The 20,169-nt window shown below is 38.0% G+C and overlaps 1 protein-coding gene across 2 annotated transcripts in view; it reads left to right on the forward strand.

Annotated features, from left to right (window-relative positions):
- The window catches only part of LOC115449629, a 34,283-nt gene extending 20,548 nt beyond the window's left edge, over positions 1 to 13,735 (forward strand). For both annotated transcript variants that reach the window (XR_005112850.1, XM_037442025.1), the window contains 3 exons: positions 8,431 to 8,529; positions 10,482 to 10,566; positions 13,473 to 13,735. Coding sequence is in view for 1 of the 2 variants with exons in the window: in XM_037442025.1 (XP_037297922.1) it covers positions 8,431 to 8,529; positions 10,482 to 10,566; positions 13,473 to 13,557 (269 nt within the window). In the remaining variant the exon portion in view is untranslated. The remainder of the gene's footprint in view (positions 1 to 8,430; positions 8,530 to 10,481; positions 10,567 to 13,472) is intronic.
- Positions 13,736 to 20,169: the final 6,434 nt, after the last annotated feature.

Consider the following 20,169-nt stretch of genomic DNA (forward strand, 5'->3'; position numbering starts at 1 on the left):
ACATATAGTACGTAATGTATAGATAGTAAAATCAAAGTTGGTACTAAGCCGTAGCCCGTAGTCCTGAGGGATTCTGACACTCCGCTCACTGTCACACCATTCGGAACTATTAAACTCTTCAATATACTGCATTCTCTACAATGAAATGAAAAAAAATACTTGAACCCGTAAAATGTTATAAATTATTAAGATTCGGTCAATACTTTACCATCAGTTCAGAAAGCCGTTATCATCAGAGAAAAAACAGGTAAGAAATTCTGGTGATTCTCTTTTCAAAAACAGTTTAAGGGAAAAGCAGCGTATGATACAGAGAAAAAATTAAATTGTTTTTTATTGCTGTTCATTCATATACTCGTAAAATAGGTACCTAGTAAATAAATGAATAATAAAAAAAGGCTTCAGTGTTATACACAATGTTTAAAAACATACTACATTATTGTGTGGAAAAAAAACGGTTCGTTTCTAAAATACATAAGTATTTTGAAAATTATATCTTTGATAGGCGGAGGCTCGCACACGCACGCACACACACACACACATGAAGACATAAATACATAAAGACATAGTAACATGAGACATTAAATAATAAAAGTTCTTTAAGGCGATACCTCAAGGTCCATTTTCATACATTTTGTTTCGGCTTTAATCTGGGTTACTAAACAAGTATTGGCAAGTAAAGAATTTAAATTCACGTCTAGTTAGTGATTAGTTCTCGCAGTTGAAAGAAAAACGTAAAAATAATTAATAATCATGGATATTTCGGCCTTTAAAATTTAATATGACGAAATTTTAATATACAATAATACAAATAATACAATATTTTTAATAAAATTAGCTAAGGGCAATAAAAAGTTAATCCTCAAGGGATTCTACATTCAAATGTCATTCAGATATGGCACACGTATTCCATAAAGGAATAGTTTTAAAAGTAAATGTCAAAGACCGAGCCTCGAGTACTTATATGGGTCGTGGCATCGTTTGCAATAATTAAACTTGTTTATTCCCTCGTCAACTCGCGATTTGCTAGTTTAGTTGGTGTTGCTATGCGTATTTTGAGTTTGTTAGGTGTAGTACACATGTTTTTTACCGGAAAGACGGATTGGTTTATGAATGTTAAAGGCGTAACTAAAAACTTTTTCAATCAGTAACCCGTAAATAATGTTTATTAGGAAGTGTACTATGCTACTTTGTCGTTTGGGTTGCAATTTGAGTTATGGATCAGCAAGTCCTGAGTTCGAATACCAGTTAAAATAATACTTTGTGTTTTTAATTTACTCGGTACAAGATATTCCGGTAGGGGCTGGCAGCCGAAGACAATTAATAATATACTTAAAAGTGTTTTTCACTTATCCCATATCGAAGAGTGATATGGGCAACTGATATAAGAGATGAGGAAGTAAATATAAAAACACAATAGAAACATGAAATTCGTTTCATCCATATTTCACACGAACGTACAACCCTAATCGAGGTTCGTGACCTTTCGATACGCTTCCTTAATGGTAAAGGGGAAATGTGGCTTTTCAATATCCCTTTGGTAATGATTGCACTCAGGTGCCTTACGCCGTATTATTTAACTATAATGCTACACAATACTTCGACTAATGCGTTTCAGTTTCGATTTGTATCATAAAATGTTATGCTACCGATAAGAATATTGAGGCAATTAGAGCATTTATTATTATCGTATCAACTAAAAAATACAGAGTGCTGTTAATGTAACTAAGTACCAATTAGTATTACTTATTATGAAGTAAGTAATGCCAAATTTTATACAAGAAATTCCATAATAGGTTTATCAGTGATTTTACTAATCAAAGCAGTCGTAGTCATTGGTTGCTTAAATGTTCACTAAAGCCTTTAATTATATATAATTCATGTTATATTTCCGGAAAAAACAAAAAAAGAATCCGAAAACGCGGCAACGCGATCGTGTAAACAACACCTTAAACAAACACAGGTATTTCAGTAATAAAGATTTGAAAACGTTCAGTGTTCTTTACATTGTGCCACGAACAGGGGTGCCATCGCTATTTCCGCAGTTCACCCGAGCAATTAGGGTTGCCCCTCCAACAATCGGTCGAAACGACGGGGCGCGTCCCAAAAACTTTCACTTGTAAACATTTTCCGTGTCAATTCAAAGTTGGATTCAATTGTGAAATAATTAAATTGTATTTTGTTTGGCTCGGATTTCTATAGCGTTCGTTGGCAGAGTTTCGGTTTGTTGAAGGAAATTTTCGTAAATGCTAATAATTTGTTATAATCGGTTGTTTAATACAAGATTTAAGATCTTTTTGTTATTGGATTTTGCTTGCGTAGCCCGGGATAATAATTACAATTTATTCATATTAACGAACAATTTAGGAACGGATTAATAATATTCCCACACACACTTTATAACCACTGATATTTTCTCTGAATCCAACTTAAAGTTTAAAAATTTTTTTATTCTCAAGTTGTTGGAGATGATTTCGTGAGGGCTCGTCTGTTCATAATTGTATAATTGTATTCCTAATTCTATATTATGTCAATATCTGTATAATGGTGCGGGTTATATGTTTGTATATACAATTAGATTAAGATTACTTTTTAATATCCCTTAACATGTAACCGTTTATTGTCCCTACAAATAAAAATAAAAAATAGAAATTCCATTCATTCAAACTTATGATTCCTCTACAATATTACCACAGATTATATTTTATATTGAAAATCCAGCCAGCTCCAAAATGATAGATTTCTATAATAATTTATCATGCTCACAATTCTGGTAGCCCTGGTCCCACGGGAGCAATGCTTCAAGTTAGTTATGGCCGCAAAGCTGTTTCGGCTCCAGCATTATCCTTCGGGTCGCCTCCCACAGACCCCATACACTTGGGGACAGAAAAAATGGTTCTAATTTATGTTTTGACATTTAGCCTTTATGAAGTCGAGTGACAGGGGACGTAATAATATGTTCGTTTTATGTTTGGTGTAAATAAAAGGATGAAGGTCTTATCTATTAGCTTTTGAATGTTTTGAAGGAGTTTTCCGGGATAAAATTCCTGCTATATATTTTCCCGGAATAGAAAGTAGACTATAACATTTCCAGGGTCTTAAACTATCTCCTTACCACATTTCATAAAAATACGTTTAGTAGATTTTGAGAAAATTGATAACATACATACAGACAGAGACGGGCACTTTATTTTATAATATGTATAGATGTTTGATATCCAGTTACTATACTATTTGATTTTATAATATTAAGAGATAAGCAAGTCGTTCGCTTGAAGGAAAGCACGATGTCTGTACATAGTAGCATCACTGGCAAAAACATTGAATTTTAAAGAGCCGCTTTAGTCACTAAGAAGTAGGTGTTATGGCTTTGAAAACTCGGTAAATATTGACTGCAACGCTAGTCTATGGAACCTCTACGACTATCGTTTGTTCTAGTATATAACATATATTCCCGTACAATATTTACCAGTATACTTCATTCTATAATAGGTTATATACTCCATAGAATTTTGTTAGATTCTAACTTCGCCCCTTAGTCGACTTTGTATCTTGTGAATAGAAATTCCGCAGCCGGCAGCTAGCTCGTTCGATCCCTAGATCTAACGCAGAAACTTTGTACAAACTTTAGTGCAAAAAGTATCCCGCAAATTGATTTTGCAGTTTACACAGAGCGAACTGCTCAAAGGATTGCAAAATTAGATTAGAGAAGTACTTCCTTTGTTATTGCTTCCTCTGTACCCTTGGATCTATGCATTCATATGAGATTGTCGGTTTTAATTGAAATTGTTATATTTTGACTTGGGATATGATATTTGTACGTGTTGTTTGTAGTTCCGATCCTGGAAAAAGCTGTCTAAAAATTATAAAATCCATTCGTGTTGAGATAGAAAATAACTTCAATGTTAATGCAGAGATCACAGGTTGAGGACTTTGGTCGCTCAAAATCCTTTAACACGAAACCAATACTTGGAAGAGTCCATTGGTATGCGTATTTAAATATTTCTTAAATAAATGTGACTAATAAAGCATCAATGTAACTATGTGTATGTCTATCTTTGTTCTAAATTTCACTCAAATTCCTTCAACTGTTTCTGTATGGATTTTTAAGAAACTTTCAAACAGCTTCATAAATTGTCGCATGTATAATAAGTTACATAAATTATTAACATAAGATTAAGGGTTTTCATACATTTCTTTCAATTAAATCTGAACCATTATCTTGAACGCTCTTTGCAATATTGCTTTAAAAGCTACTGAGATTATTACCTACTATACATTTTTAAATTGGCTTGTAGAGTACCTATTTTGGCCTAACGACTTCTAGCATTTGGCGTGAATTGGCAAAGATAAGCTAACGTCTTTTCCAATATGAGTATAGAAGCAATCTCAAGCCCTATTTATCTTTATTTATTTTCAATTCTAAGCAAAACTTACTTGATAAGGCTTGTGGGCTATATAATAATAATTTTAATGCTGGTACTTTAAGCCGCCACAGGGATGTTTTTTGCATACCTTTATTCATTTTGTGCGAAAAATAACTGAACATTTTCGTACAAACGCCGTCAACACCTACCGCCGAGGATTTCAATTCAAAAGAATAAATGCAGGTTCAGAATGAAATGTATAACTGAGGCGCGACGGCTGAAAGCCCGACATTTTACAATCATTTTGGCCGACAGTGTACAATGTTTTCACATTTAAAATACTTATAAGTTACGTCTTGGATCCTGAGGTGTTAGGGAATCGTATTTTTGAGTTCGTGAACTACGTTTTTAAAGTGTGTAATTTTTTTTGAGTATAATTTAAAGTTTTGTCTTTCTAAAGACATGAAACAAGAGGTTTTAGTATTTATTATTAAGTATTATATATTTAAAGCGGCGATAGCCTAGTTGGGAGTGGAACGGAACGTTCAAATTCCAAGGGCACACACCACTGACTTTTCTAAAATGATTTGTGTATTCTTTGTGAATTATTGCTTGCTTTCGAAGGAAAACATCGTGAAGAAACTTGCATACCTGGGAAGTACTCTATAAGAATTTTGAGGTTGTGTGAAGTCTACCAATCCGCACTAGGCCAGCGTGGTGGTCTATGGCCTAATAATCCCTCTCAGTGGTAGAGGAGGCTCGTGCCCAACAGTGGGGCAGTATACTCGTATACACCTTATTCTGCTATTTTGGACAAGGTGCAGGATAGCCGGTGACGAATGGAACGTTCTGCCGAGATGGATGTCCGCAGGTTCAAAACCAAGGCACATACTTCTGACTTTTCAAAGTTACGTGTTAATCAATTATCGTGCGGTTATGATAAATAAAATGGTCGCGAGGAAACCTACTTGAGAATCATCCCAAAATAATTTAGAAATGTGAAGTCAATCCGCACTAGGCCAGCGTGGTAGACTATAGCCTAAACCATCTCATAGAGGAAGACCGTGCTCAGCAATGGGCAGTATATAATACTATTTATATCATGCTTTTATATAATGGTGGTAGGTCTTTCATATGTGAGAGTCCGCCTGGGTAGGTACCACCGCAATGTCTATTTCTGCCGCCAAACAACAGTGTGTAGTCAGTGTTGTGTTTCGCTTTGAAGGACGTGGTAGCCAGTGTAACTACTGGGCATAATGAGACTTAACATCTCATGTTTCAGGATGGCGAGCGCGGTGGAATACCGAACAATACTTTGTAATTCAAGGTGTTGGATGGTGTTTCTACTGTTTATGGGCGGTCGTATCGCTTACCATCAGGCGAACGGCAAGCTCGTCTCGTCATTCAAAGCAATAAAAAATAAATATAAGTATATAATTATGTCTTTGAAAAAGTATTCTGCAATTTTTATACCTGCATTATGCGTATACAATACTTAAGTAGAGTACCAACGTAATGCTTTTACATCCTTTTCCACCTATTAGCGCCGTCTTCTGTTAACAACTGCTCTATCGTAAAGTGACGATTATAAAATAGTATAAGTAGTTTTGCAGAGAAATGTCTTGAGTTTCTGCGTTGTATTTTTGTCTTGATTTTTATTAGAAGGAGCGAGTATTTAAGTTTGTGTTAGTTATTTGAGAATTTTATTTAATTGTAAATGCATCGAAATGTCTTGAGTTTCTGCGTTGTATTTCGTCTTGATTTTTATCAAAAGGAATACTCAAGTTTATGTGTTAGTAGTTGCTACCTATTTGGGAATATTATTTAATTGTCAATGCATCGAAATGTCTTAAGTTTCTGCGTTGTATTTCGACTTGATTTTTATCAGAACGAATCCTCAAGTTTATGTGTTAGTTACCTATTTGGGAATATTATTTAATCGTCAATGCATCGAAATGTCTTGAGTTTCTGCGTTGTATTTCGACTTGATTTTTATCAGAACGAATCCTCAAGTTTATGTGTTAGTTACCTATTTGGGAATATTATTTAATTGTCAAATGTTTTGAGTTTCTGCGTTGTATTTCGTCTTGATTTTTATTAGAAGGAGCGAGTACTTAAGTTTGTGTGTTAGTTATTTGGGAATTTTATTTAAATGTAATTTTTTAATTAATTTTGTAACGTTTGGATACTGTCTATTGTTATAAATAGGCAGTATTCAAACGTTAAGTTAGGTTTTAGAAACGATCGTCTTTTAAGAGAAATTCGGGTAATAACCAAGTGATCCAGTGGTGGTAAGATATATTTTATATCCGCCCGGATAGCGATCATCGTACACAAGGTGTTAAAACCCGCCATAGTGGCCCACGTAAGTGGGTCGCGTGGGATCACCCTATGTATATTCTTTGCCAACAGGCCGGCAAAATTGTGTCGACTGCCTAAGGGTAATTATCTCTCATCAGTCGACATTTTACTGGACCCCACTTCACTTACCATCACTTGCAGGGTCACTTTGCAAGCTGCTCAAACTGGGAATTAAAACCTGGAACCTCCGTTCGTTATCAGATGCTTCTAGACTAAAAAGGCAAGGGTAAAATTTGAAAACAAAATTCGATGTTCCAGGTCAATGCACACGAAACAAAACAGAATTCAAAAGACTTTGCAACACTGTTAAGGGAATTAAACTTTAGACGCATTTCCAAAGAGACTTTCTTTTAACCCTCATTGGGACATCGTAGCTGATAAAATGAAAGAACCTACCGTGTTTTCATTTCGTAAATATTTGAAAGGGAGGTTTATTAGGTAGCGGAATTTCTTTGGAAAACTTAACGAATCGTCAGTGAATGTTGGAGATAATTCAATGACTAACTTCATTCGCAAATAAACCGATAGAAACTTTGTAGAATTTTGTGTTGGGTAAGCTTGCGAATCAGCTGGTAAATATAGAAATATAAAACTAATATTACAACCTCAAAGAATTCAACAACTTGTTCATTACGAATTTTACAAAATAATAGAATATACGTTAAAACAGGTTCAGATTATTTTAGGAACTATAAATTGCTTTTTGCATTCTTCAAGCTTGGCACGCAAAACAATTTCTTAAATAAATATCAAGTGAAATACTGTTGCCGCGCCAGACCAGGTAAACAAAGAATAGGTAATTTATTTTTGTTTATAGTGCGCCAGTGCATTCGATTTGCCTATAAACAACCAATGAAATTGCTTTTAGCCTGTCTAAATTTTCAATACAAACTGTTTGAAAATAAAGGAGTATTTGTTCAGTTTCAATGCTTCTTTGAAAGAAAATCTGGCTGTTTTAAATATTCGAATTTTAAAATACATTGGTATTTTGTATTTGAATTTGGAAATATTTGAACCGTTTTATGCCAATCATAAAATTATACACAAATAACTCACATTTTTATTTATTTTATGAATACCTTTTTTATTGTAGTGGCAATAATAATTATAAATAGCTTTTATTCTGACATTTTCCCTACTTAATATCGTTATAATATACAAAATTATTGTTTACTCATTCAGCACTCTATAATTGCTAATTTCGATGTTTGTGAAATAATATTAGATACACTGATACAGAGTGTTTTCAATTAATTAAAACGGTAATTTACATTTTGCGGCACAACGAATTAATATACATTACTCAATATTCATGCACAACTGACGAAATGTTTTGCAACGTTGCACGGGTAGTAATGAAGAGACAGGCGTTTGCAGTCATCTATGTCAGTTACAGTTTGGGTTGAAGACCATTTTGAAGTCTATGGGGCAATGACATTCATTCAGAATGTATGATGTTTTTCGGCTATTTATTATAAGGTGAAAAAAATTATCGTAGTTTTTCAACTGTAAAATGTAGATAAATATTATAACTGACTTTTGTGACGATCAACACCTCAATTCCCTCGTGACCATGGTTCGAGTCTTCGAAACGTCGGGAGAAAATTATAACATAAAAATCGCGATAAAAAACAAATAGTTTATTTCAAAAGTGAGACTGATGGTGATGGCTTTAACAATGTATAATATGAGATTGTTTTCGCAGAGGAGACGAGTCCCAGCCTCGGCGGGAACGATTCGGCACCGGACAGCAAATACAAAGATACAAAACTGCCGCCTCACGACGAGCCGAACATGATTGTGGGTGAGTAATCTTTGTTTCTATACACCAGTGGCCAAAGGTAAAATTTTCAAAAAAGGAACTCGGCACAATATAATATAGATATTAATATGCATAAATGCGGTCTACAAATCGTTCTAATGTTCTAAATTCGTTAAATTCTACCGCACTCTTAATAAAATAATGACCTATTTCAAAATTGTTAATTTGTGGCAGTCGTCGGAAAACTATATTTTGTATGCTACCTTTTTTTTAAAGTTGCTATAAAATTGAGGTTTTTGAGCTGAGATAGGTAAAAAATGAAACTTGTAGCATGAAAAAAAAGGGAAAAACTAATAGGTCGCAAACAGAAATTGGTTGTTTTACGATTGCCACAAATTGGTAATTTTGTAATGGGTCATTATTTTATTAAGAGTGCGATATAAAAGGAAGCCGTCAGGAATCTGGTTCTATGGACCCTTTGCCTGTTATACCCTTGAATGCCGTGACGGGTACGTTGTTCATGGGCTGTGGTGATGACCACCAAGTGAACCGTATGTTCATTTGCCCCCATATCATATTAAAAAAAATTGTTTGGCTGATGAGTGACGTGGGCCAATAACACTTTCGCAATGTGTTGTGATTTAAAACGGTAAATCGTTGGCTTGTTATTACAAAGTCCTATGTTAATGTCACAAAGGAACAGTATTGCCACAATTATAGTTGCAAGAAGGAACTGATACTGATGATGATAAACGTTTCTAAAATGTATTTTATAGTAACTTGACAGTTGAATTTACGTTTTTATAATTTATTTATTATTTTAAATATATAATCAACGTAATCCAACAAACGCTACTAATAAAACTGAGCCTAGAACAAAATAGCAAATTTTTTATACAATTTTTAATGTCTACGTGTTCTCTTCATTTGCGAGAGATTCAAAAAGTAATTTTAAATCCCGGAATCAAGTTTAATACTTGAGGGTAGAATATTACAAGCGTTATCCGATACTCATTATAACTTTATCATGAGCCTACATGCGGTTGAAGATAATGAATTTTCATGAAATAATGACGCTTGTCTCGAACTGTTGTGGTTTTACTTGTTTGGTAAATTAGCAACGTGTACGGAAGTCGAAGTAAATACAAAATTTAAATTCGATTTTAGAACGACTGCCGATAAATAGTAAAAAAGTTGCTTTAGTGGCCTGCATCGAGATTCATTTTAAGGATTTCTTTGGTAAATTAGCAACGTATGTATGGAAGTCGAAGTAACGTCGAAATTTAAATTCGATTTTAGAACGACTGCCGGAAAATAGTAAAAAAATTGCTGTAGTGGCCTGCATCGAGATTCATTTTAAGGATTCCTATGGTAAATTAGCAAACGTGTGTAGGCAAGTCGAAGTAAAGTCGAAATTTAAATTTGATCTTAGAACGACTGCCGATGGATAGTGAAGAACTCGCTATAAAGGCTGGTTTTGGATTCATTTTAAGGACTTCAAAGCAGGTTTAATTGGTAGAGATGCTGGTATATGCGTACAGAATGAACGGACCAATTTAATTCGGTGGTATTATTGTCGCATAGAAAAGTAACGTAGTGACAAGGTCCTATAACCAATATGGGCGACTGGCGATGGATAATCGTCTCTATTGATAGCCTACTCTCTGCATTAACGTTGTTCCATTTACTATCAGATGCAAATGGATTAATGTGCCTACATAAAGAATAGACATTATATTCATGGCTCAGTAACTCCTTAAACATTTGAACAGTTTTATGTAATATAAACTTTATTTGAGTATGTGTAACGTACATATTATAATCCTTTTAGAGGAGTGAATGAACCCTATGTCATAATAGCCAGGCGTCATCTGCATTTGTAATTACAACGGGTATTATGACGTCATCATCAAATGAGTGTATTTTGTTTAAATAAAATTGTTTTGTTTCTATCCTTGTCTAACACGAGGATCTAATATTCCTATCCTTTTCAGACATCGTGATCCCGTCGCTGCTGATAGCGGCGCTGTTCATCGGAAACGCGTTCATCGTTCTCATCATATACAAATACCGGAAACGGTCAGTTGACGCTCATTTGACTTTGTAATGTTGGATCTATTGCATGATGTCATTCAATTTAAAAGTATTTTAGACTATAGAGTAGGATTTAAATGCGGACGCTGTGTTCTAAATGCGAATTATTTGTAGTTCTAGTTCTTTTTAAAAAAATATATGAGTGAGATTTAAAAATAGAACTGCGGCATGTTATGTTTTTAAACAGTATAATTTCATTTCAAATCAATTATTCTTAGAAATTGATATTTTTTCTAAATAGTAATTAAAAATATTATATTTTTGTTTGTTTCCCATTTAAAAAAAACACCTTTTATGAATTTGGAACCACGAACCACAGCGAGACTTTCCAAATTCAAAAATACATTTGTAAACAAAATATGACACTGTTCGATATACGTGCCAACATGAAAAACATGGCACATGTATAATGGATGGTTGCTAATAAGAACACAGCCACACATTATGGGTCAGTTAGTGGCGATGTCAGTGACCGATTAGCGGCCGGCGAGGAACTCGACCCATTAGCGTTAATTTAGTGTGTTAGTTAAACATTTTTAACCGACTTAAAAAGAAGGTTATTAAAGTGTATGTTAGGTGCTGTGTTATGATGAAGGAAGCAAAAGGTTAAATGTAATATTTTTAAAATATTTCTGACCAGTAATTATACTAAATATTTTTTTGATAACTTATTTTTAATTATAAACGATAATTCGTAGTATTTTTGGTAGCATAAAAAGTATGGTTTAAACGTTCCAAATTATGTCTGTTATTGGGTCAATTACTTAAAACAAAAATATGTGATGTGTTTATTGTGATTAGAGTCTATTGATTAATAAAATTACTATTACCTAAATGTATACAGAAAGTAGGTATGTATGTTAGTCATTGAATGCCATAATTTATGTGATGTAAGTTTGTACAGGCGGTTACAAGGTATTACGGATTGATGACATTACGATATTAGTACACTTCAACACAAAAATAATTTAAGGTTATTACCAAATACCTATGTGCCTGATAGAAATATTCTTCGAGTTTCTCTTTTAATGATATATTGGGTACTTACTGCCTACAGAATACGAAAATGGGTAAACAAATTTTGACCGTATCGCCTGTATATAAGGTTGAAAATACAGTAGTTGATAGTTGATTTTTTTTTATCCTAATAGTTTTTTTTTATTTTATTCACTTATTTTCCTTTTTTCTTAGGCAAACCGAGCTTGATATAAAAATTTAACTGAAGCAATTACCGGAGTATGTATTAAATTTAATTTTAAGTTATATTCATCGTATCATTTCATTTGTTGATTTTTATTTTTTGGGAAAATTTTATCATATTTATTGGTGTTTCCTTTAACCGGGCGTCTTGATCTCCTGTTTTTATAACCTATCTGGACTATTTCATCTCATTTTTTTTACTAATACATTTGTTTAAGTAATCCTTGTTTAGACTGACAAGTTGATTTCTCCTAAGTAAACTATTGTATTGGAAGACAAATATATATTTTCACGTTTTTAGGGTTTCTTTATCTATCTCATTATTTAAAAAGATACATAAAGAAATGAATAATCGTGGAACGCAGAAAAGTAATGTAATTGCGATTACTAATCGTAATCTCGATTAACGATTGCAATTTATGTGAACATAATCGAATTGCATTATAATCCGAATTACAAGACTATAAAAGTAGTCAATTACGATGAGAGCGGTGTAGGAACACTGATATCATTTTTATTAGCCTTACATCTATTCGGATGATTTAAAAAGCGTTAAATACTGGAGGTTGTTATTTACTTTAACACATGGGATTCTTGCACCCCCCCCCTCGGCAACCATGCTTTAACAAGCTATTTATTCGGCTTCAATGATGGGTACACATAACTCACTTTTCCAAACATATTACAAAAATATTTGGACGAATTTTTTTGTCTGTCGCTTATTTGACTTTAATCTAGCATAGGATATCGAGTCCCGGGCAAATAGTTTCAGAAAGTCCACACATGACGGTCAGAACAAACATAATCGCTCTTATTACCTTTTTAATTTAGTCTATTTCACTTATTAAGCCAAACACAAAAGCTCTATAACATTGAACGAAAACTGAATACAAATTACCATATAACAAAATCCTCTTAATAAAATCTAAGTGAAATAGCTTATAACTATGTCTGAGCGGCGTTTAAGCCAATTATCTCTCGGAGCCAGATAAACGCGTATTATTCCCGCACACAATTCAACCTAACTTCTTGCATGAGGAAACTTTTTGTGTAAGGATTGTGGGGCATGGAGAAGATATAATATTCCTTCGTTACAATTTATCGGTATTTTTGGATTTATTTTTAACACACATCATCACGCATTTTTATCCCCGACGGGGTATGCAGAGGCGCAACCAGGGCACCCATTTTTCGCCAAATGTGTTCCGTCTCATAGAGGGCGAGCTTATTGCCATATCGGACTCTAATTCCAGACTCCGGGCTGATACTGAGCAGAAAAAATCAAATATTACGTAGTCCGACCCGGGATTCGAACCCAGGACCTCAGAGCGCTGTCGTTCCATGCATGCAACAACTACGCCATCGAAGCAGTTTATTTTTAACCTTCTTCCAAAAAAGAAGTCTTGATTCGTGTGATTGTATTTCTCATTATCATGGTGTGAAACTCATTGGGATTCATTCCAAATGACCCAGGATCAATTGGATATGATAGGCGGGTATTATTGTGGCTGTTGAGAGACGCAGCACTTGATGGTTAATAAAATATTATTGGGATTATACTGTGATTAGCAATTTATTTTTGGCTTGATACCACCAAATATACCCTACAAACAAAAATAACCTTTGTCTCCACATTAAGGGGGTGATAAAAAAACGAAAATTGAATACAAATTTCTCATTATTTTTCACAGAAAAACCGAAGACCTGGAGGACGAGTTCAACACCATTCCACTCAGCGTCAACGGCAATGTGCATAGTGCGGGCAACGCGGTTTAGTTAGGAGAAAGTTACACACCGACTGGCGGCGTGGACAGCTGTCGAGCGTCTGTTTAAACGCTGGGGAAAACGCTGCGTTTTTTTACACGGAACTAATTAATATGCTTCTGTTGAAGGTTTTATCGGTTTTCGAAATATCTGGAGCTCGAACAACTAAAAAATCCGTCTCCTTTTAATAATTGCGCCCAGTACAGTGGCGTCTACCTGGTAAAGGAATGGGAGATATTTATTTCTTCGACGAATGTTGTCACGTATGCTGTATAAACGCATTTAGTGTTAGTTTTACACCTATAAATATATTCTGCATGTTTTGTGTCCAAAATAGATATGTATTAGACGTGTAGAAGCCCCATTCCTCAAATAAAACTGTCCGTGTCCATAATTTTTCATCTTGGAAACGCTTAGCGTTACTAATATCCAATAAAATCGGTGTGTAAAATGTTTATTATCGGGCGCGGGTTTTCGACCGCGCGGCCGAGCGTGTCGTCGTCAGCTAACCGCCGCCTTAGGCCTTAAGTTACCTTATTTATTTGTTAATTTACTAGAGCGTGGGTCATCAAATGATGTAAGCAGTAAGACGTAGTCAATCCTCTCATGTCTTTCTTAAAGTATTAGATATTAAGTAAGGACTGATATTGATATGAAGGTACTCGAAATTTTCTAGATTTTTCCATTTTTGTTGCAGTCACCGCGAACACTAGTGCGTCAATTAAGAGCTTTTGATAGGAAACGGATGTAGAATGTACTCGTGTTTACTTGAAACTAATTTCTCGACATTGTTAATGTTTTTGTATGTATTGGCAAAATCTGTATAAATTCTGTAATGAATAAAAACCACTATCTTTATTGTTGTTTTATTTGTTCAGACAATGGATAATAAAAGTGTGTTAAAATACAGGTGTGGATTAATATTCGGACTATTTAAAACGCACATCACTCTTTTATCCCCGGAGAGGTAGGCAGAGGTATAACTAGGGCACCAACTTTTCGCATGTGTATTCCGTCCCATGATGTGATAAGACAATGAACCTTTGCACATGTTCAAACATTTTCTATTGCCGTTAACGCTCATTTCTATTGGTACAAACACACTGGTACGGCGATACAGACGCTTTGCAGTCGAACGTATGACAATACAGAAATCTCTGCGTTTTCACCAGGGCCCTTATTCTGTACGATAGTGTAAACGCGTAACGCGGCCGTGTCATGTTATCTTCGAGAAATGTGTGTGGAATGGTATTCTGTAAGCCAAATTTCTATAGTCCTAAACATGATGCGTTGTGTTACGTCCTTGTTACACACTGTCACAATAACGTGCGGGATAGAGGATAAGGCCCCAGGCTCTTCAACAGTAATAACCTCTCCTTCACACCCTTTTCTCACAGATGCTGTTGAGAGTTGTTTATTTTTCTGTATAGCATGACCTATCGCTCTACTGCACAGATGTATGCATGCTTTGCGCAGAAATAATATCAGCACTGTATTATACACTGTCCACTGCTGGGCACAGGCCTCTAGTACTGAGTGGAAATAGGATATAATCCAACACGTTTCACTGGTCTAGTGCGGATTGGCAGACTTCATATACCTCCAAAATTCTTATAGAGAACTTCTTAGTTATGCAGGTTTCCTCACAATGTTTTCCTTCACCGATAAAGTAACCAATTATTCACAAAGAATATACACATAACACGCGGTCTTTCGTCTCGGCAGTCAGTTCCACTCCCAACTAGGCTACCGTCGCCTTTATCAACGCAATTAGCTTTAATTAGTTGCCGTGCTCCGTGAGCTCCGTAGCATAAGACCGCCCAAGAAGTCGGGGAAACAATGTATCTAGTTGAAAGACAGTATATTTGTATCTACTGCATTATTCTATGATAGGTAAAGCCAGACCAGGAAAATTAAATACCTCGCCATGTAATCATCATTATCATCAGCCACATAAAGTCCACTGCTGAACATAGGCCTCCACCAAAGATTTCCAGACGGACCTGTCGAAAGCGGTCTGCATCCAACGTATTCCTGCACTATGTAATATATGAAACTTATTTCATGTTCTGATAACGTTAAAACGAAAAAGCAAAAATGTGCCCAAAGCAGCCATCCATTTCTTGGTCAAGGAATACCAGAATATTTATTGTCGCCAAGCATTGTGGAAACACTGGATACTGTTTTCTGATTTCAAGTTTAACTTAATTACAGGATATTATGAGGCATCTCATGTCTCAGAGTGACGAGGGCAAAACGTAGTGCTTTGTAATCAAACGTCCAACATAATGCTTTTTGATTCAACATTCAGGTGGTGTTATTACTGTTTATACACAGTCGTTCTTACTATCAGACGACCGTCTCGCTCGTCTCGTCAAAGTATAAATATACTCCAACAAGTCCAGTAAATGTGGTGCAAAGATAAAAAAAAAATTGTCCGCATCGAAGTGATCAGTTAGGTATCAGTTTTTGCCCGGTCATCATAATAAATTTAATTTGTGCCCGTTATCGAGAGCAGTAATTAAAATTTCAATCGCCTCGCTTCCTTCGTCAAAGGTTGGCTGTCGAAGGCTTTAATCAAAGTGAATTGTACAATATTAATTTTCAAGAATAATTTATTTCGAGTTTTATATCTTTTTCTTAATCGAGTTTAGTTAAATTTGCTGTCAGCTATCGTGAAAATTACTGTGGAGGTTTATTTATTCTTTCATGTTCGTTGACACAGCGGGTAGGAAATCAACTTGATCAATCGAAGAGTGTTGCCATCTTAAGTCACCGGAAAATTAGACTTTTAGTTGTTTCTAGTTTTTTAAATAATCATTAGAGGTTTAGGTAAAAAACAATTGAAAAAATTATAACCAAGCTTTAACGGTATAAAATGAAATTGCAATTAGTAAAACAATTTTAATATTATCCAATCATACTCGACACTATGTTTCTTCACTCATAGTGAATATCAGCCTACATATGAATTCTGAACAGTGAGCTCAGAATGTGGCAAAAGAAATACGACACGACTCCGTGTTATTGTGATTGGTTGAGAGACAACACGTGACTGACGCATTGGTCTTTCGACCAATCAGAAACATCAAATTAAACGACATCGACGTACGAGTTCCGTTTTTGGGACATTCTAATCTATAAATCATAAGCAAAAATATAACACCAGCAGCGGCGGCCACTCTCCCGTGCCAACGCCCTCGACCTGGCTACCTCTTCCAAGGTAGTCAAGTCGAAGCTCCCGCACCATCAAACCCCAGGTGGCGGCGACTCCGGCGTCTAGCGGCGCGGCTTCTTCATTCTCTCTGGTTTCCCCAGAGATCATCGAACTCCACGCGCTGATCACGACTACTCGTCAAAATGAAGGCACTGGGTCACTCTGACTCCGTCCTTTTCGCCCAAATTTATAACGCGCAACAGCGCATATTCCACTCACTATGGAATCCATTTTCTCTCTCCGTAATGGCTTCTCCAAACGGAAATAACCCATCGCGACTCAAGCCTCGCTCCCTCAGAGTGGGCTTTTTCAACCTATATAATGTTTACGCGGCCAACGAGCCGAACTCAGACTTTGCTCGCGATCATAAATTGGACGTCTTCCTCCTCCAGGAAACGTTCCTTAAACCCTCCCAACGCAGTCCCAAACTTCCCAATTTCAATCTCGTGCGAAACGATCGCACCAATGGCCCTAAAGGTGGCACTCTCATATACTACAAGGTCCCTGCATTGCATACCTCTCGACCCCCGAAAGCCTGAGCAGCATTGGGGGCTTCAGTGTGCAGGCTTTCTATGACAAGACACCCGCCGATCACTCTGATCTCGGCCTATCTCTCACCTAGTAAGCGGCTTCTCCAACGAACTAATAACCCTACTCAGTATGGGGAGTCCGTCCTTCTGGCGGGCGACCTTAACGCCAGAACACTCTCTGGAACTGCAACTCTACCAACGGTAGGGGTGCGGTACTCGAAACTGTCTTGACGAAATTGACATGAGCATTCTGGTTCCTTCTGAACCCACGCACTATAGTTTCATGAACGATAGTTACAGACCCGACATCTTAGATATATAGCACTCGTAAGGAACGTATGTCTCAACGTGCGTTCCCTGCGAGTGGTACACAGATTAGATTCAGACCACAGACCTGTGATCCTAGAACTAGCCCCCATAACGGTCCCTCAGACACAGGTCCTAACGACAGGGTGAAAGTGTCGACGGTGGCGGCTCTTGAGCACCAAATCCCACACTTCATCTGATGTTCTCTCCTCTATTCCGCCCAACATCGTGACTCGCGAGGAACGACCGGCGCGATTCGCTCCTTCACCAACCATCACCACGTCTTGAGCGAAAGCTCCGAGGGTGCCGAGACCGGCAACGGTCGGGGCATCTTCCCGATGACGTGAGATGGGTGCTGAGAGGCGAAACGCAGCACTAAAAGGCCTGCGTGTCTGACCCTCTCCGGATCGACGGCGTCTCGCGCGTTACCTCCAACGTGAGGCCAGACGTCGCGTAAGGACGCCGTCGATTCGAGGTGGGAGCAGCACTTGTCGGAAATCAACCGACCCACACGGCCTTTTGGAAGCTGGTCCGCCTTTCAAGAAAGGATGTGGCCTCTTTTCCTCCGCTCAATCGTCCAAATCAACGCCCGCGTTTGACGACGACGACAGCGGGGTATTAGCCTCCACCCTGCAGTCTCAATGCTCGCTCGAGAACAACTCCGTAGACCACGATCATCTTGTTGCGGTGAGACACTTTTGTCGAAAGTAGGAACGCGATCCCTTCGCCGCCTATTCACGACCGTTACAAACAATCGACCCGGACGTCGACGCGCCCCCGACCCCTCGCGCCGGTGACGATCAAAGTCGTCACTCTGATCAAGGCACTAAATAGGCGAGAAGCCCCGGGGCTGACGGTATCCCCACTAGGTTACTGAAAATGCTACCGGGGCATCTGGTCAAGATTCTGGCTGACAGCCACACTGCAGCATTCCAGAACGGCTACTGTCCTGCGGCCTGGAAAGAAGCAGTCGTGATAGGAAGTCACAAGCCGGGTAACCCCGCGTCAGACCCGGCCTCTTATAGGCCCATTAGCCTTCTCAGTACGAGAGGGAAACTTGATCAGCGGATCGTCCTCGACCGTCTCAAAATAGTAGCTCACACCCACCATCTGCTCCCTCCGGAGCAGTTTGGTTTTCGAAATAGGCACAGTTGCGTGCATCAGATACTCCGCATCACGGAGCATGTCTATTCAGATTTAAGTTAGGATTCTATACCGGTGCTCTCTTCTTCGATGTTGAGAAAGCATTCGACAAAGTGTGGCACAACGGCTTGTTGTACAAGCTGTACACTCTCAACGTGCCCACACAGCTCGTGCACATCATACGAGTTTTTGTCGAATCGCGGTTTCCAAATATCGTGTCGAGGGCACCCTCTCTCTCATACCATCTCGGCCGGAGTCCCGCAAGGCTCCGCGCTATCACCTTTTCTATTCTCGCTATATACTAGCGATATTCCTAAATACAAAGACGCCCATCTGGCGCTCTTCGCGGACGACACGGCGATCTACGCTTCACGTAGAGAACCGGAACATGTGGTGCGCATTTTGCAGGCCGCCGCCGCCGACCAGCTCGGCGAGTGGTTTCGCAAATGGCGCATCACTGTCAACCCTCAAAAGCCAAGCTATCCTATTCCATAGGATGCTTAGAAAAAGCGCCTAACGCTTCAGTTAGATTGTCTGGCCAGATCATCCCTTGGACCCATAAGGTCAAATATCTAGGTGTGTATCTTGATCAGAGGTTGACCTTCGCCCCACACGTAAATGCGGTACGCGCGCGAGCCGCATTCGCGATGTGCCAGCTCCACTGGCTCTTAAACCGTAAAAGTAAGATGTCTATCCGCAACAAGATTAGGATCTTTACTACGTGCGTTAGACCGATCATGACGTACGCGTCCCCGTAGTCGCGCATGTACCGCCTGCTCGACTTAAGTGTCTGCAGGTGTTGCAAAACAAATTTCTCAGACGTGCACTCGATGCCCCGTGGTACGTTCGCAATCGCAACCTCCACGTGGACACCGATATGCCGACCATCAGGCACTTTATGCACATGGCCAGCAGACGCTACTTCGATAAGGCGGTCAATCACCCGAACCCGTTAATCCGACTCAATTCGAAATACACTCCATTTGACCGCGCGAAATGGAAGACCGCGTTCAGTACTATCAGATCAGAGGACGATATCACTCTGGCAATACGTAGAAAGCACGAGCTGCTTAAAAGCTCAAACACTCCACACGACCGTTGCTCCGTCCTCGCCGCCGAGGACCTCGCCGCGTCCCCGTCCTCCCGACCCTTCTGATAATTCCGGCCCGGACGCCGATGTAATCATGTTAGATTGTTAGGTCGTTTTTCGCACCTTTCGCGTTGTCCATAATCGTTGATGTCCCCAAAACATCTTCTCTCAGTGGCCGTCCTGAGCCGAGGTCGTGACCCTTTAGAGGGTCGCCCTCAGCATGGTCGCAAGGGCTCGCAGTGCCTAAAGCGCACCCGCAAGACCGGTGTGTTTGTATAAGCCGGCCCTTGCCGAATCTAACAAACGTATGTCAGTACCAAAAACAAAAAAAATATCTT

Source organism: Manduca sexta, chromosome 23, assembly GCF_014839805.1.
Source record: "Manduca sexta isolate Smith_Timp_Sample1 chromosome 23, JHU_Msex_v1.0, whole genome shotgun sequence".
Classification (NCBI taxonomy): Eukaryota; Metazoa; Arthropoda; class Insecta; order Lepidoptera; family Sphingidae; genus Manduca; species Manduca sexta.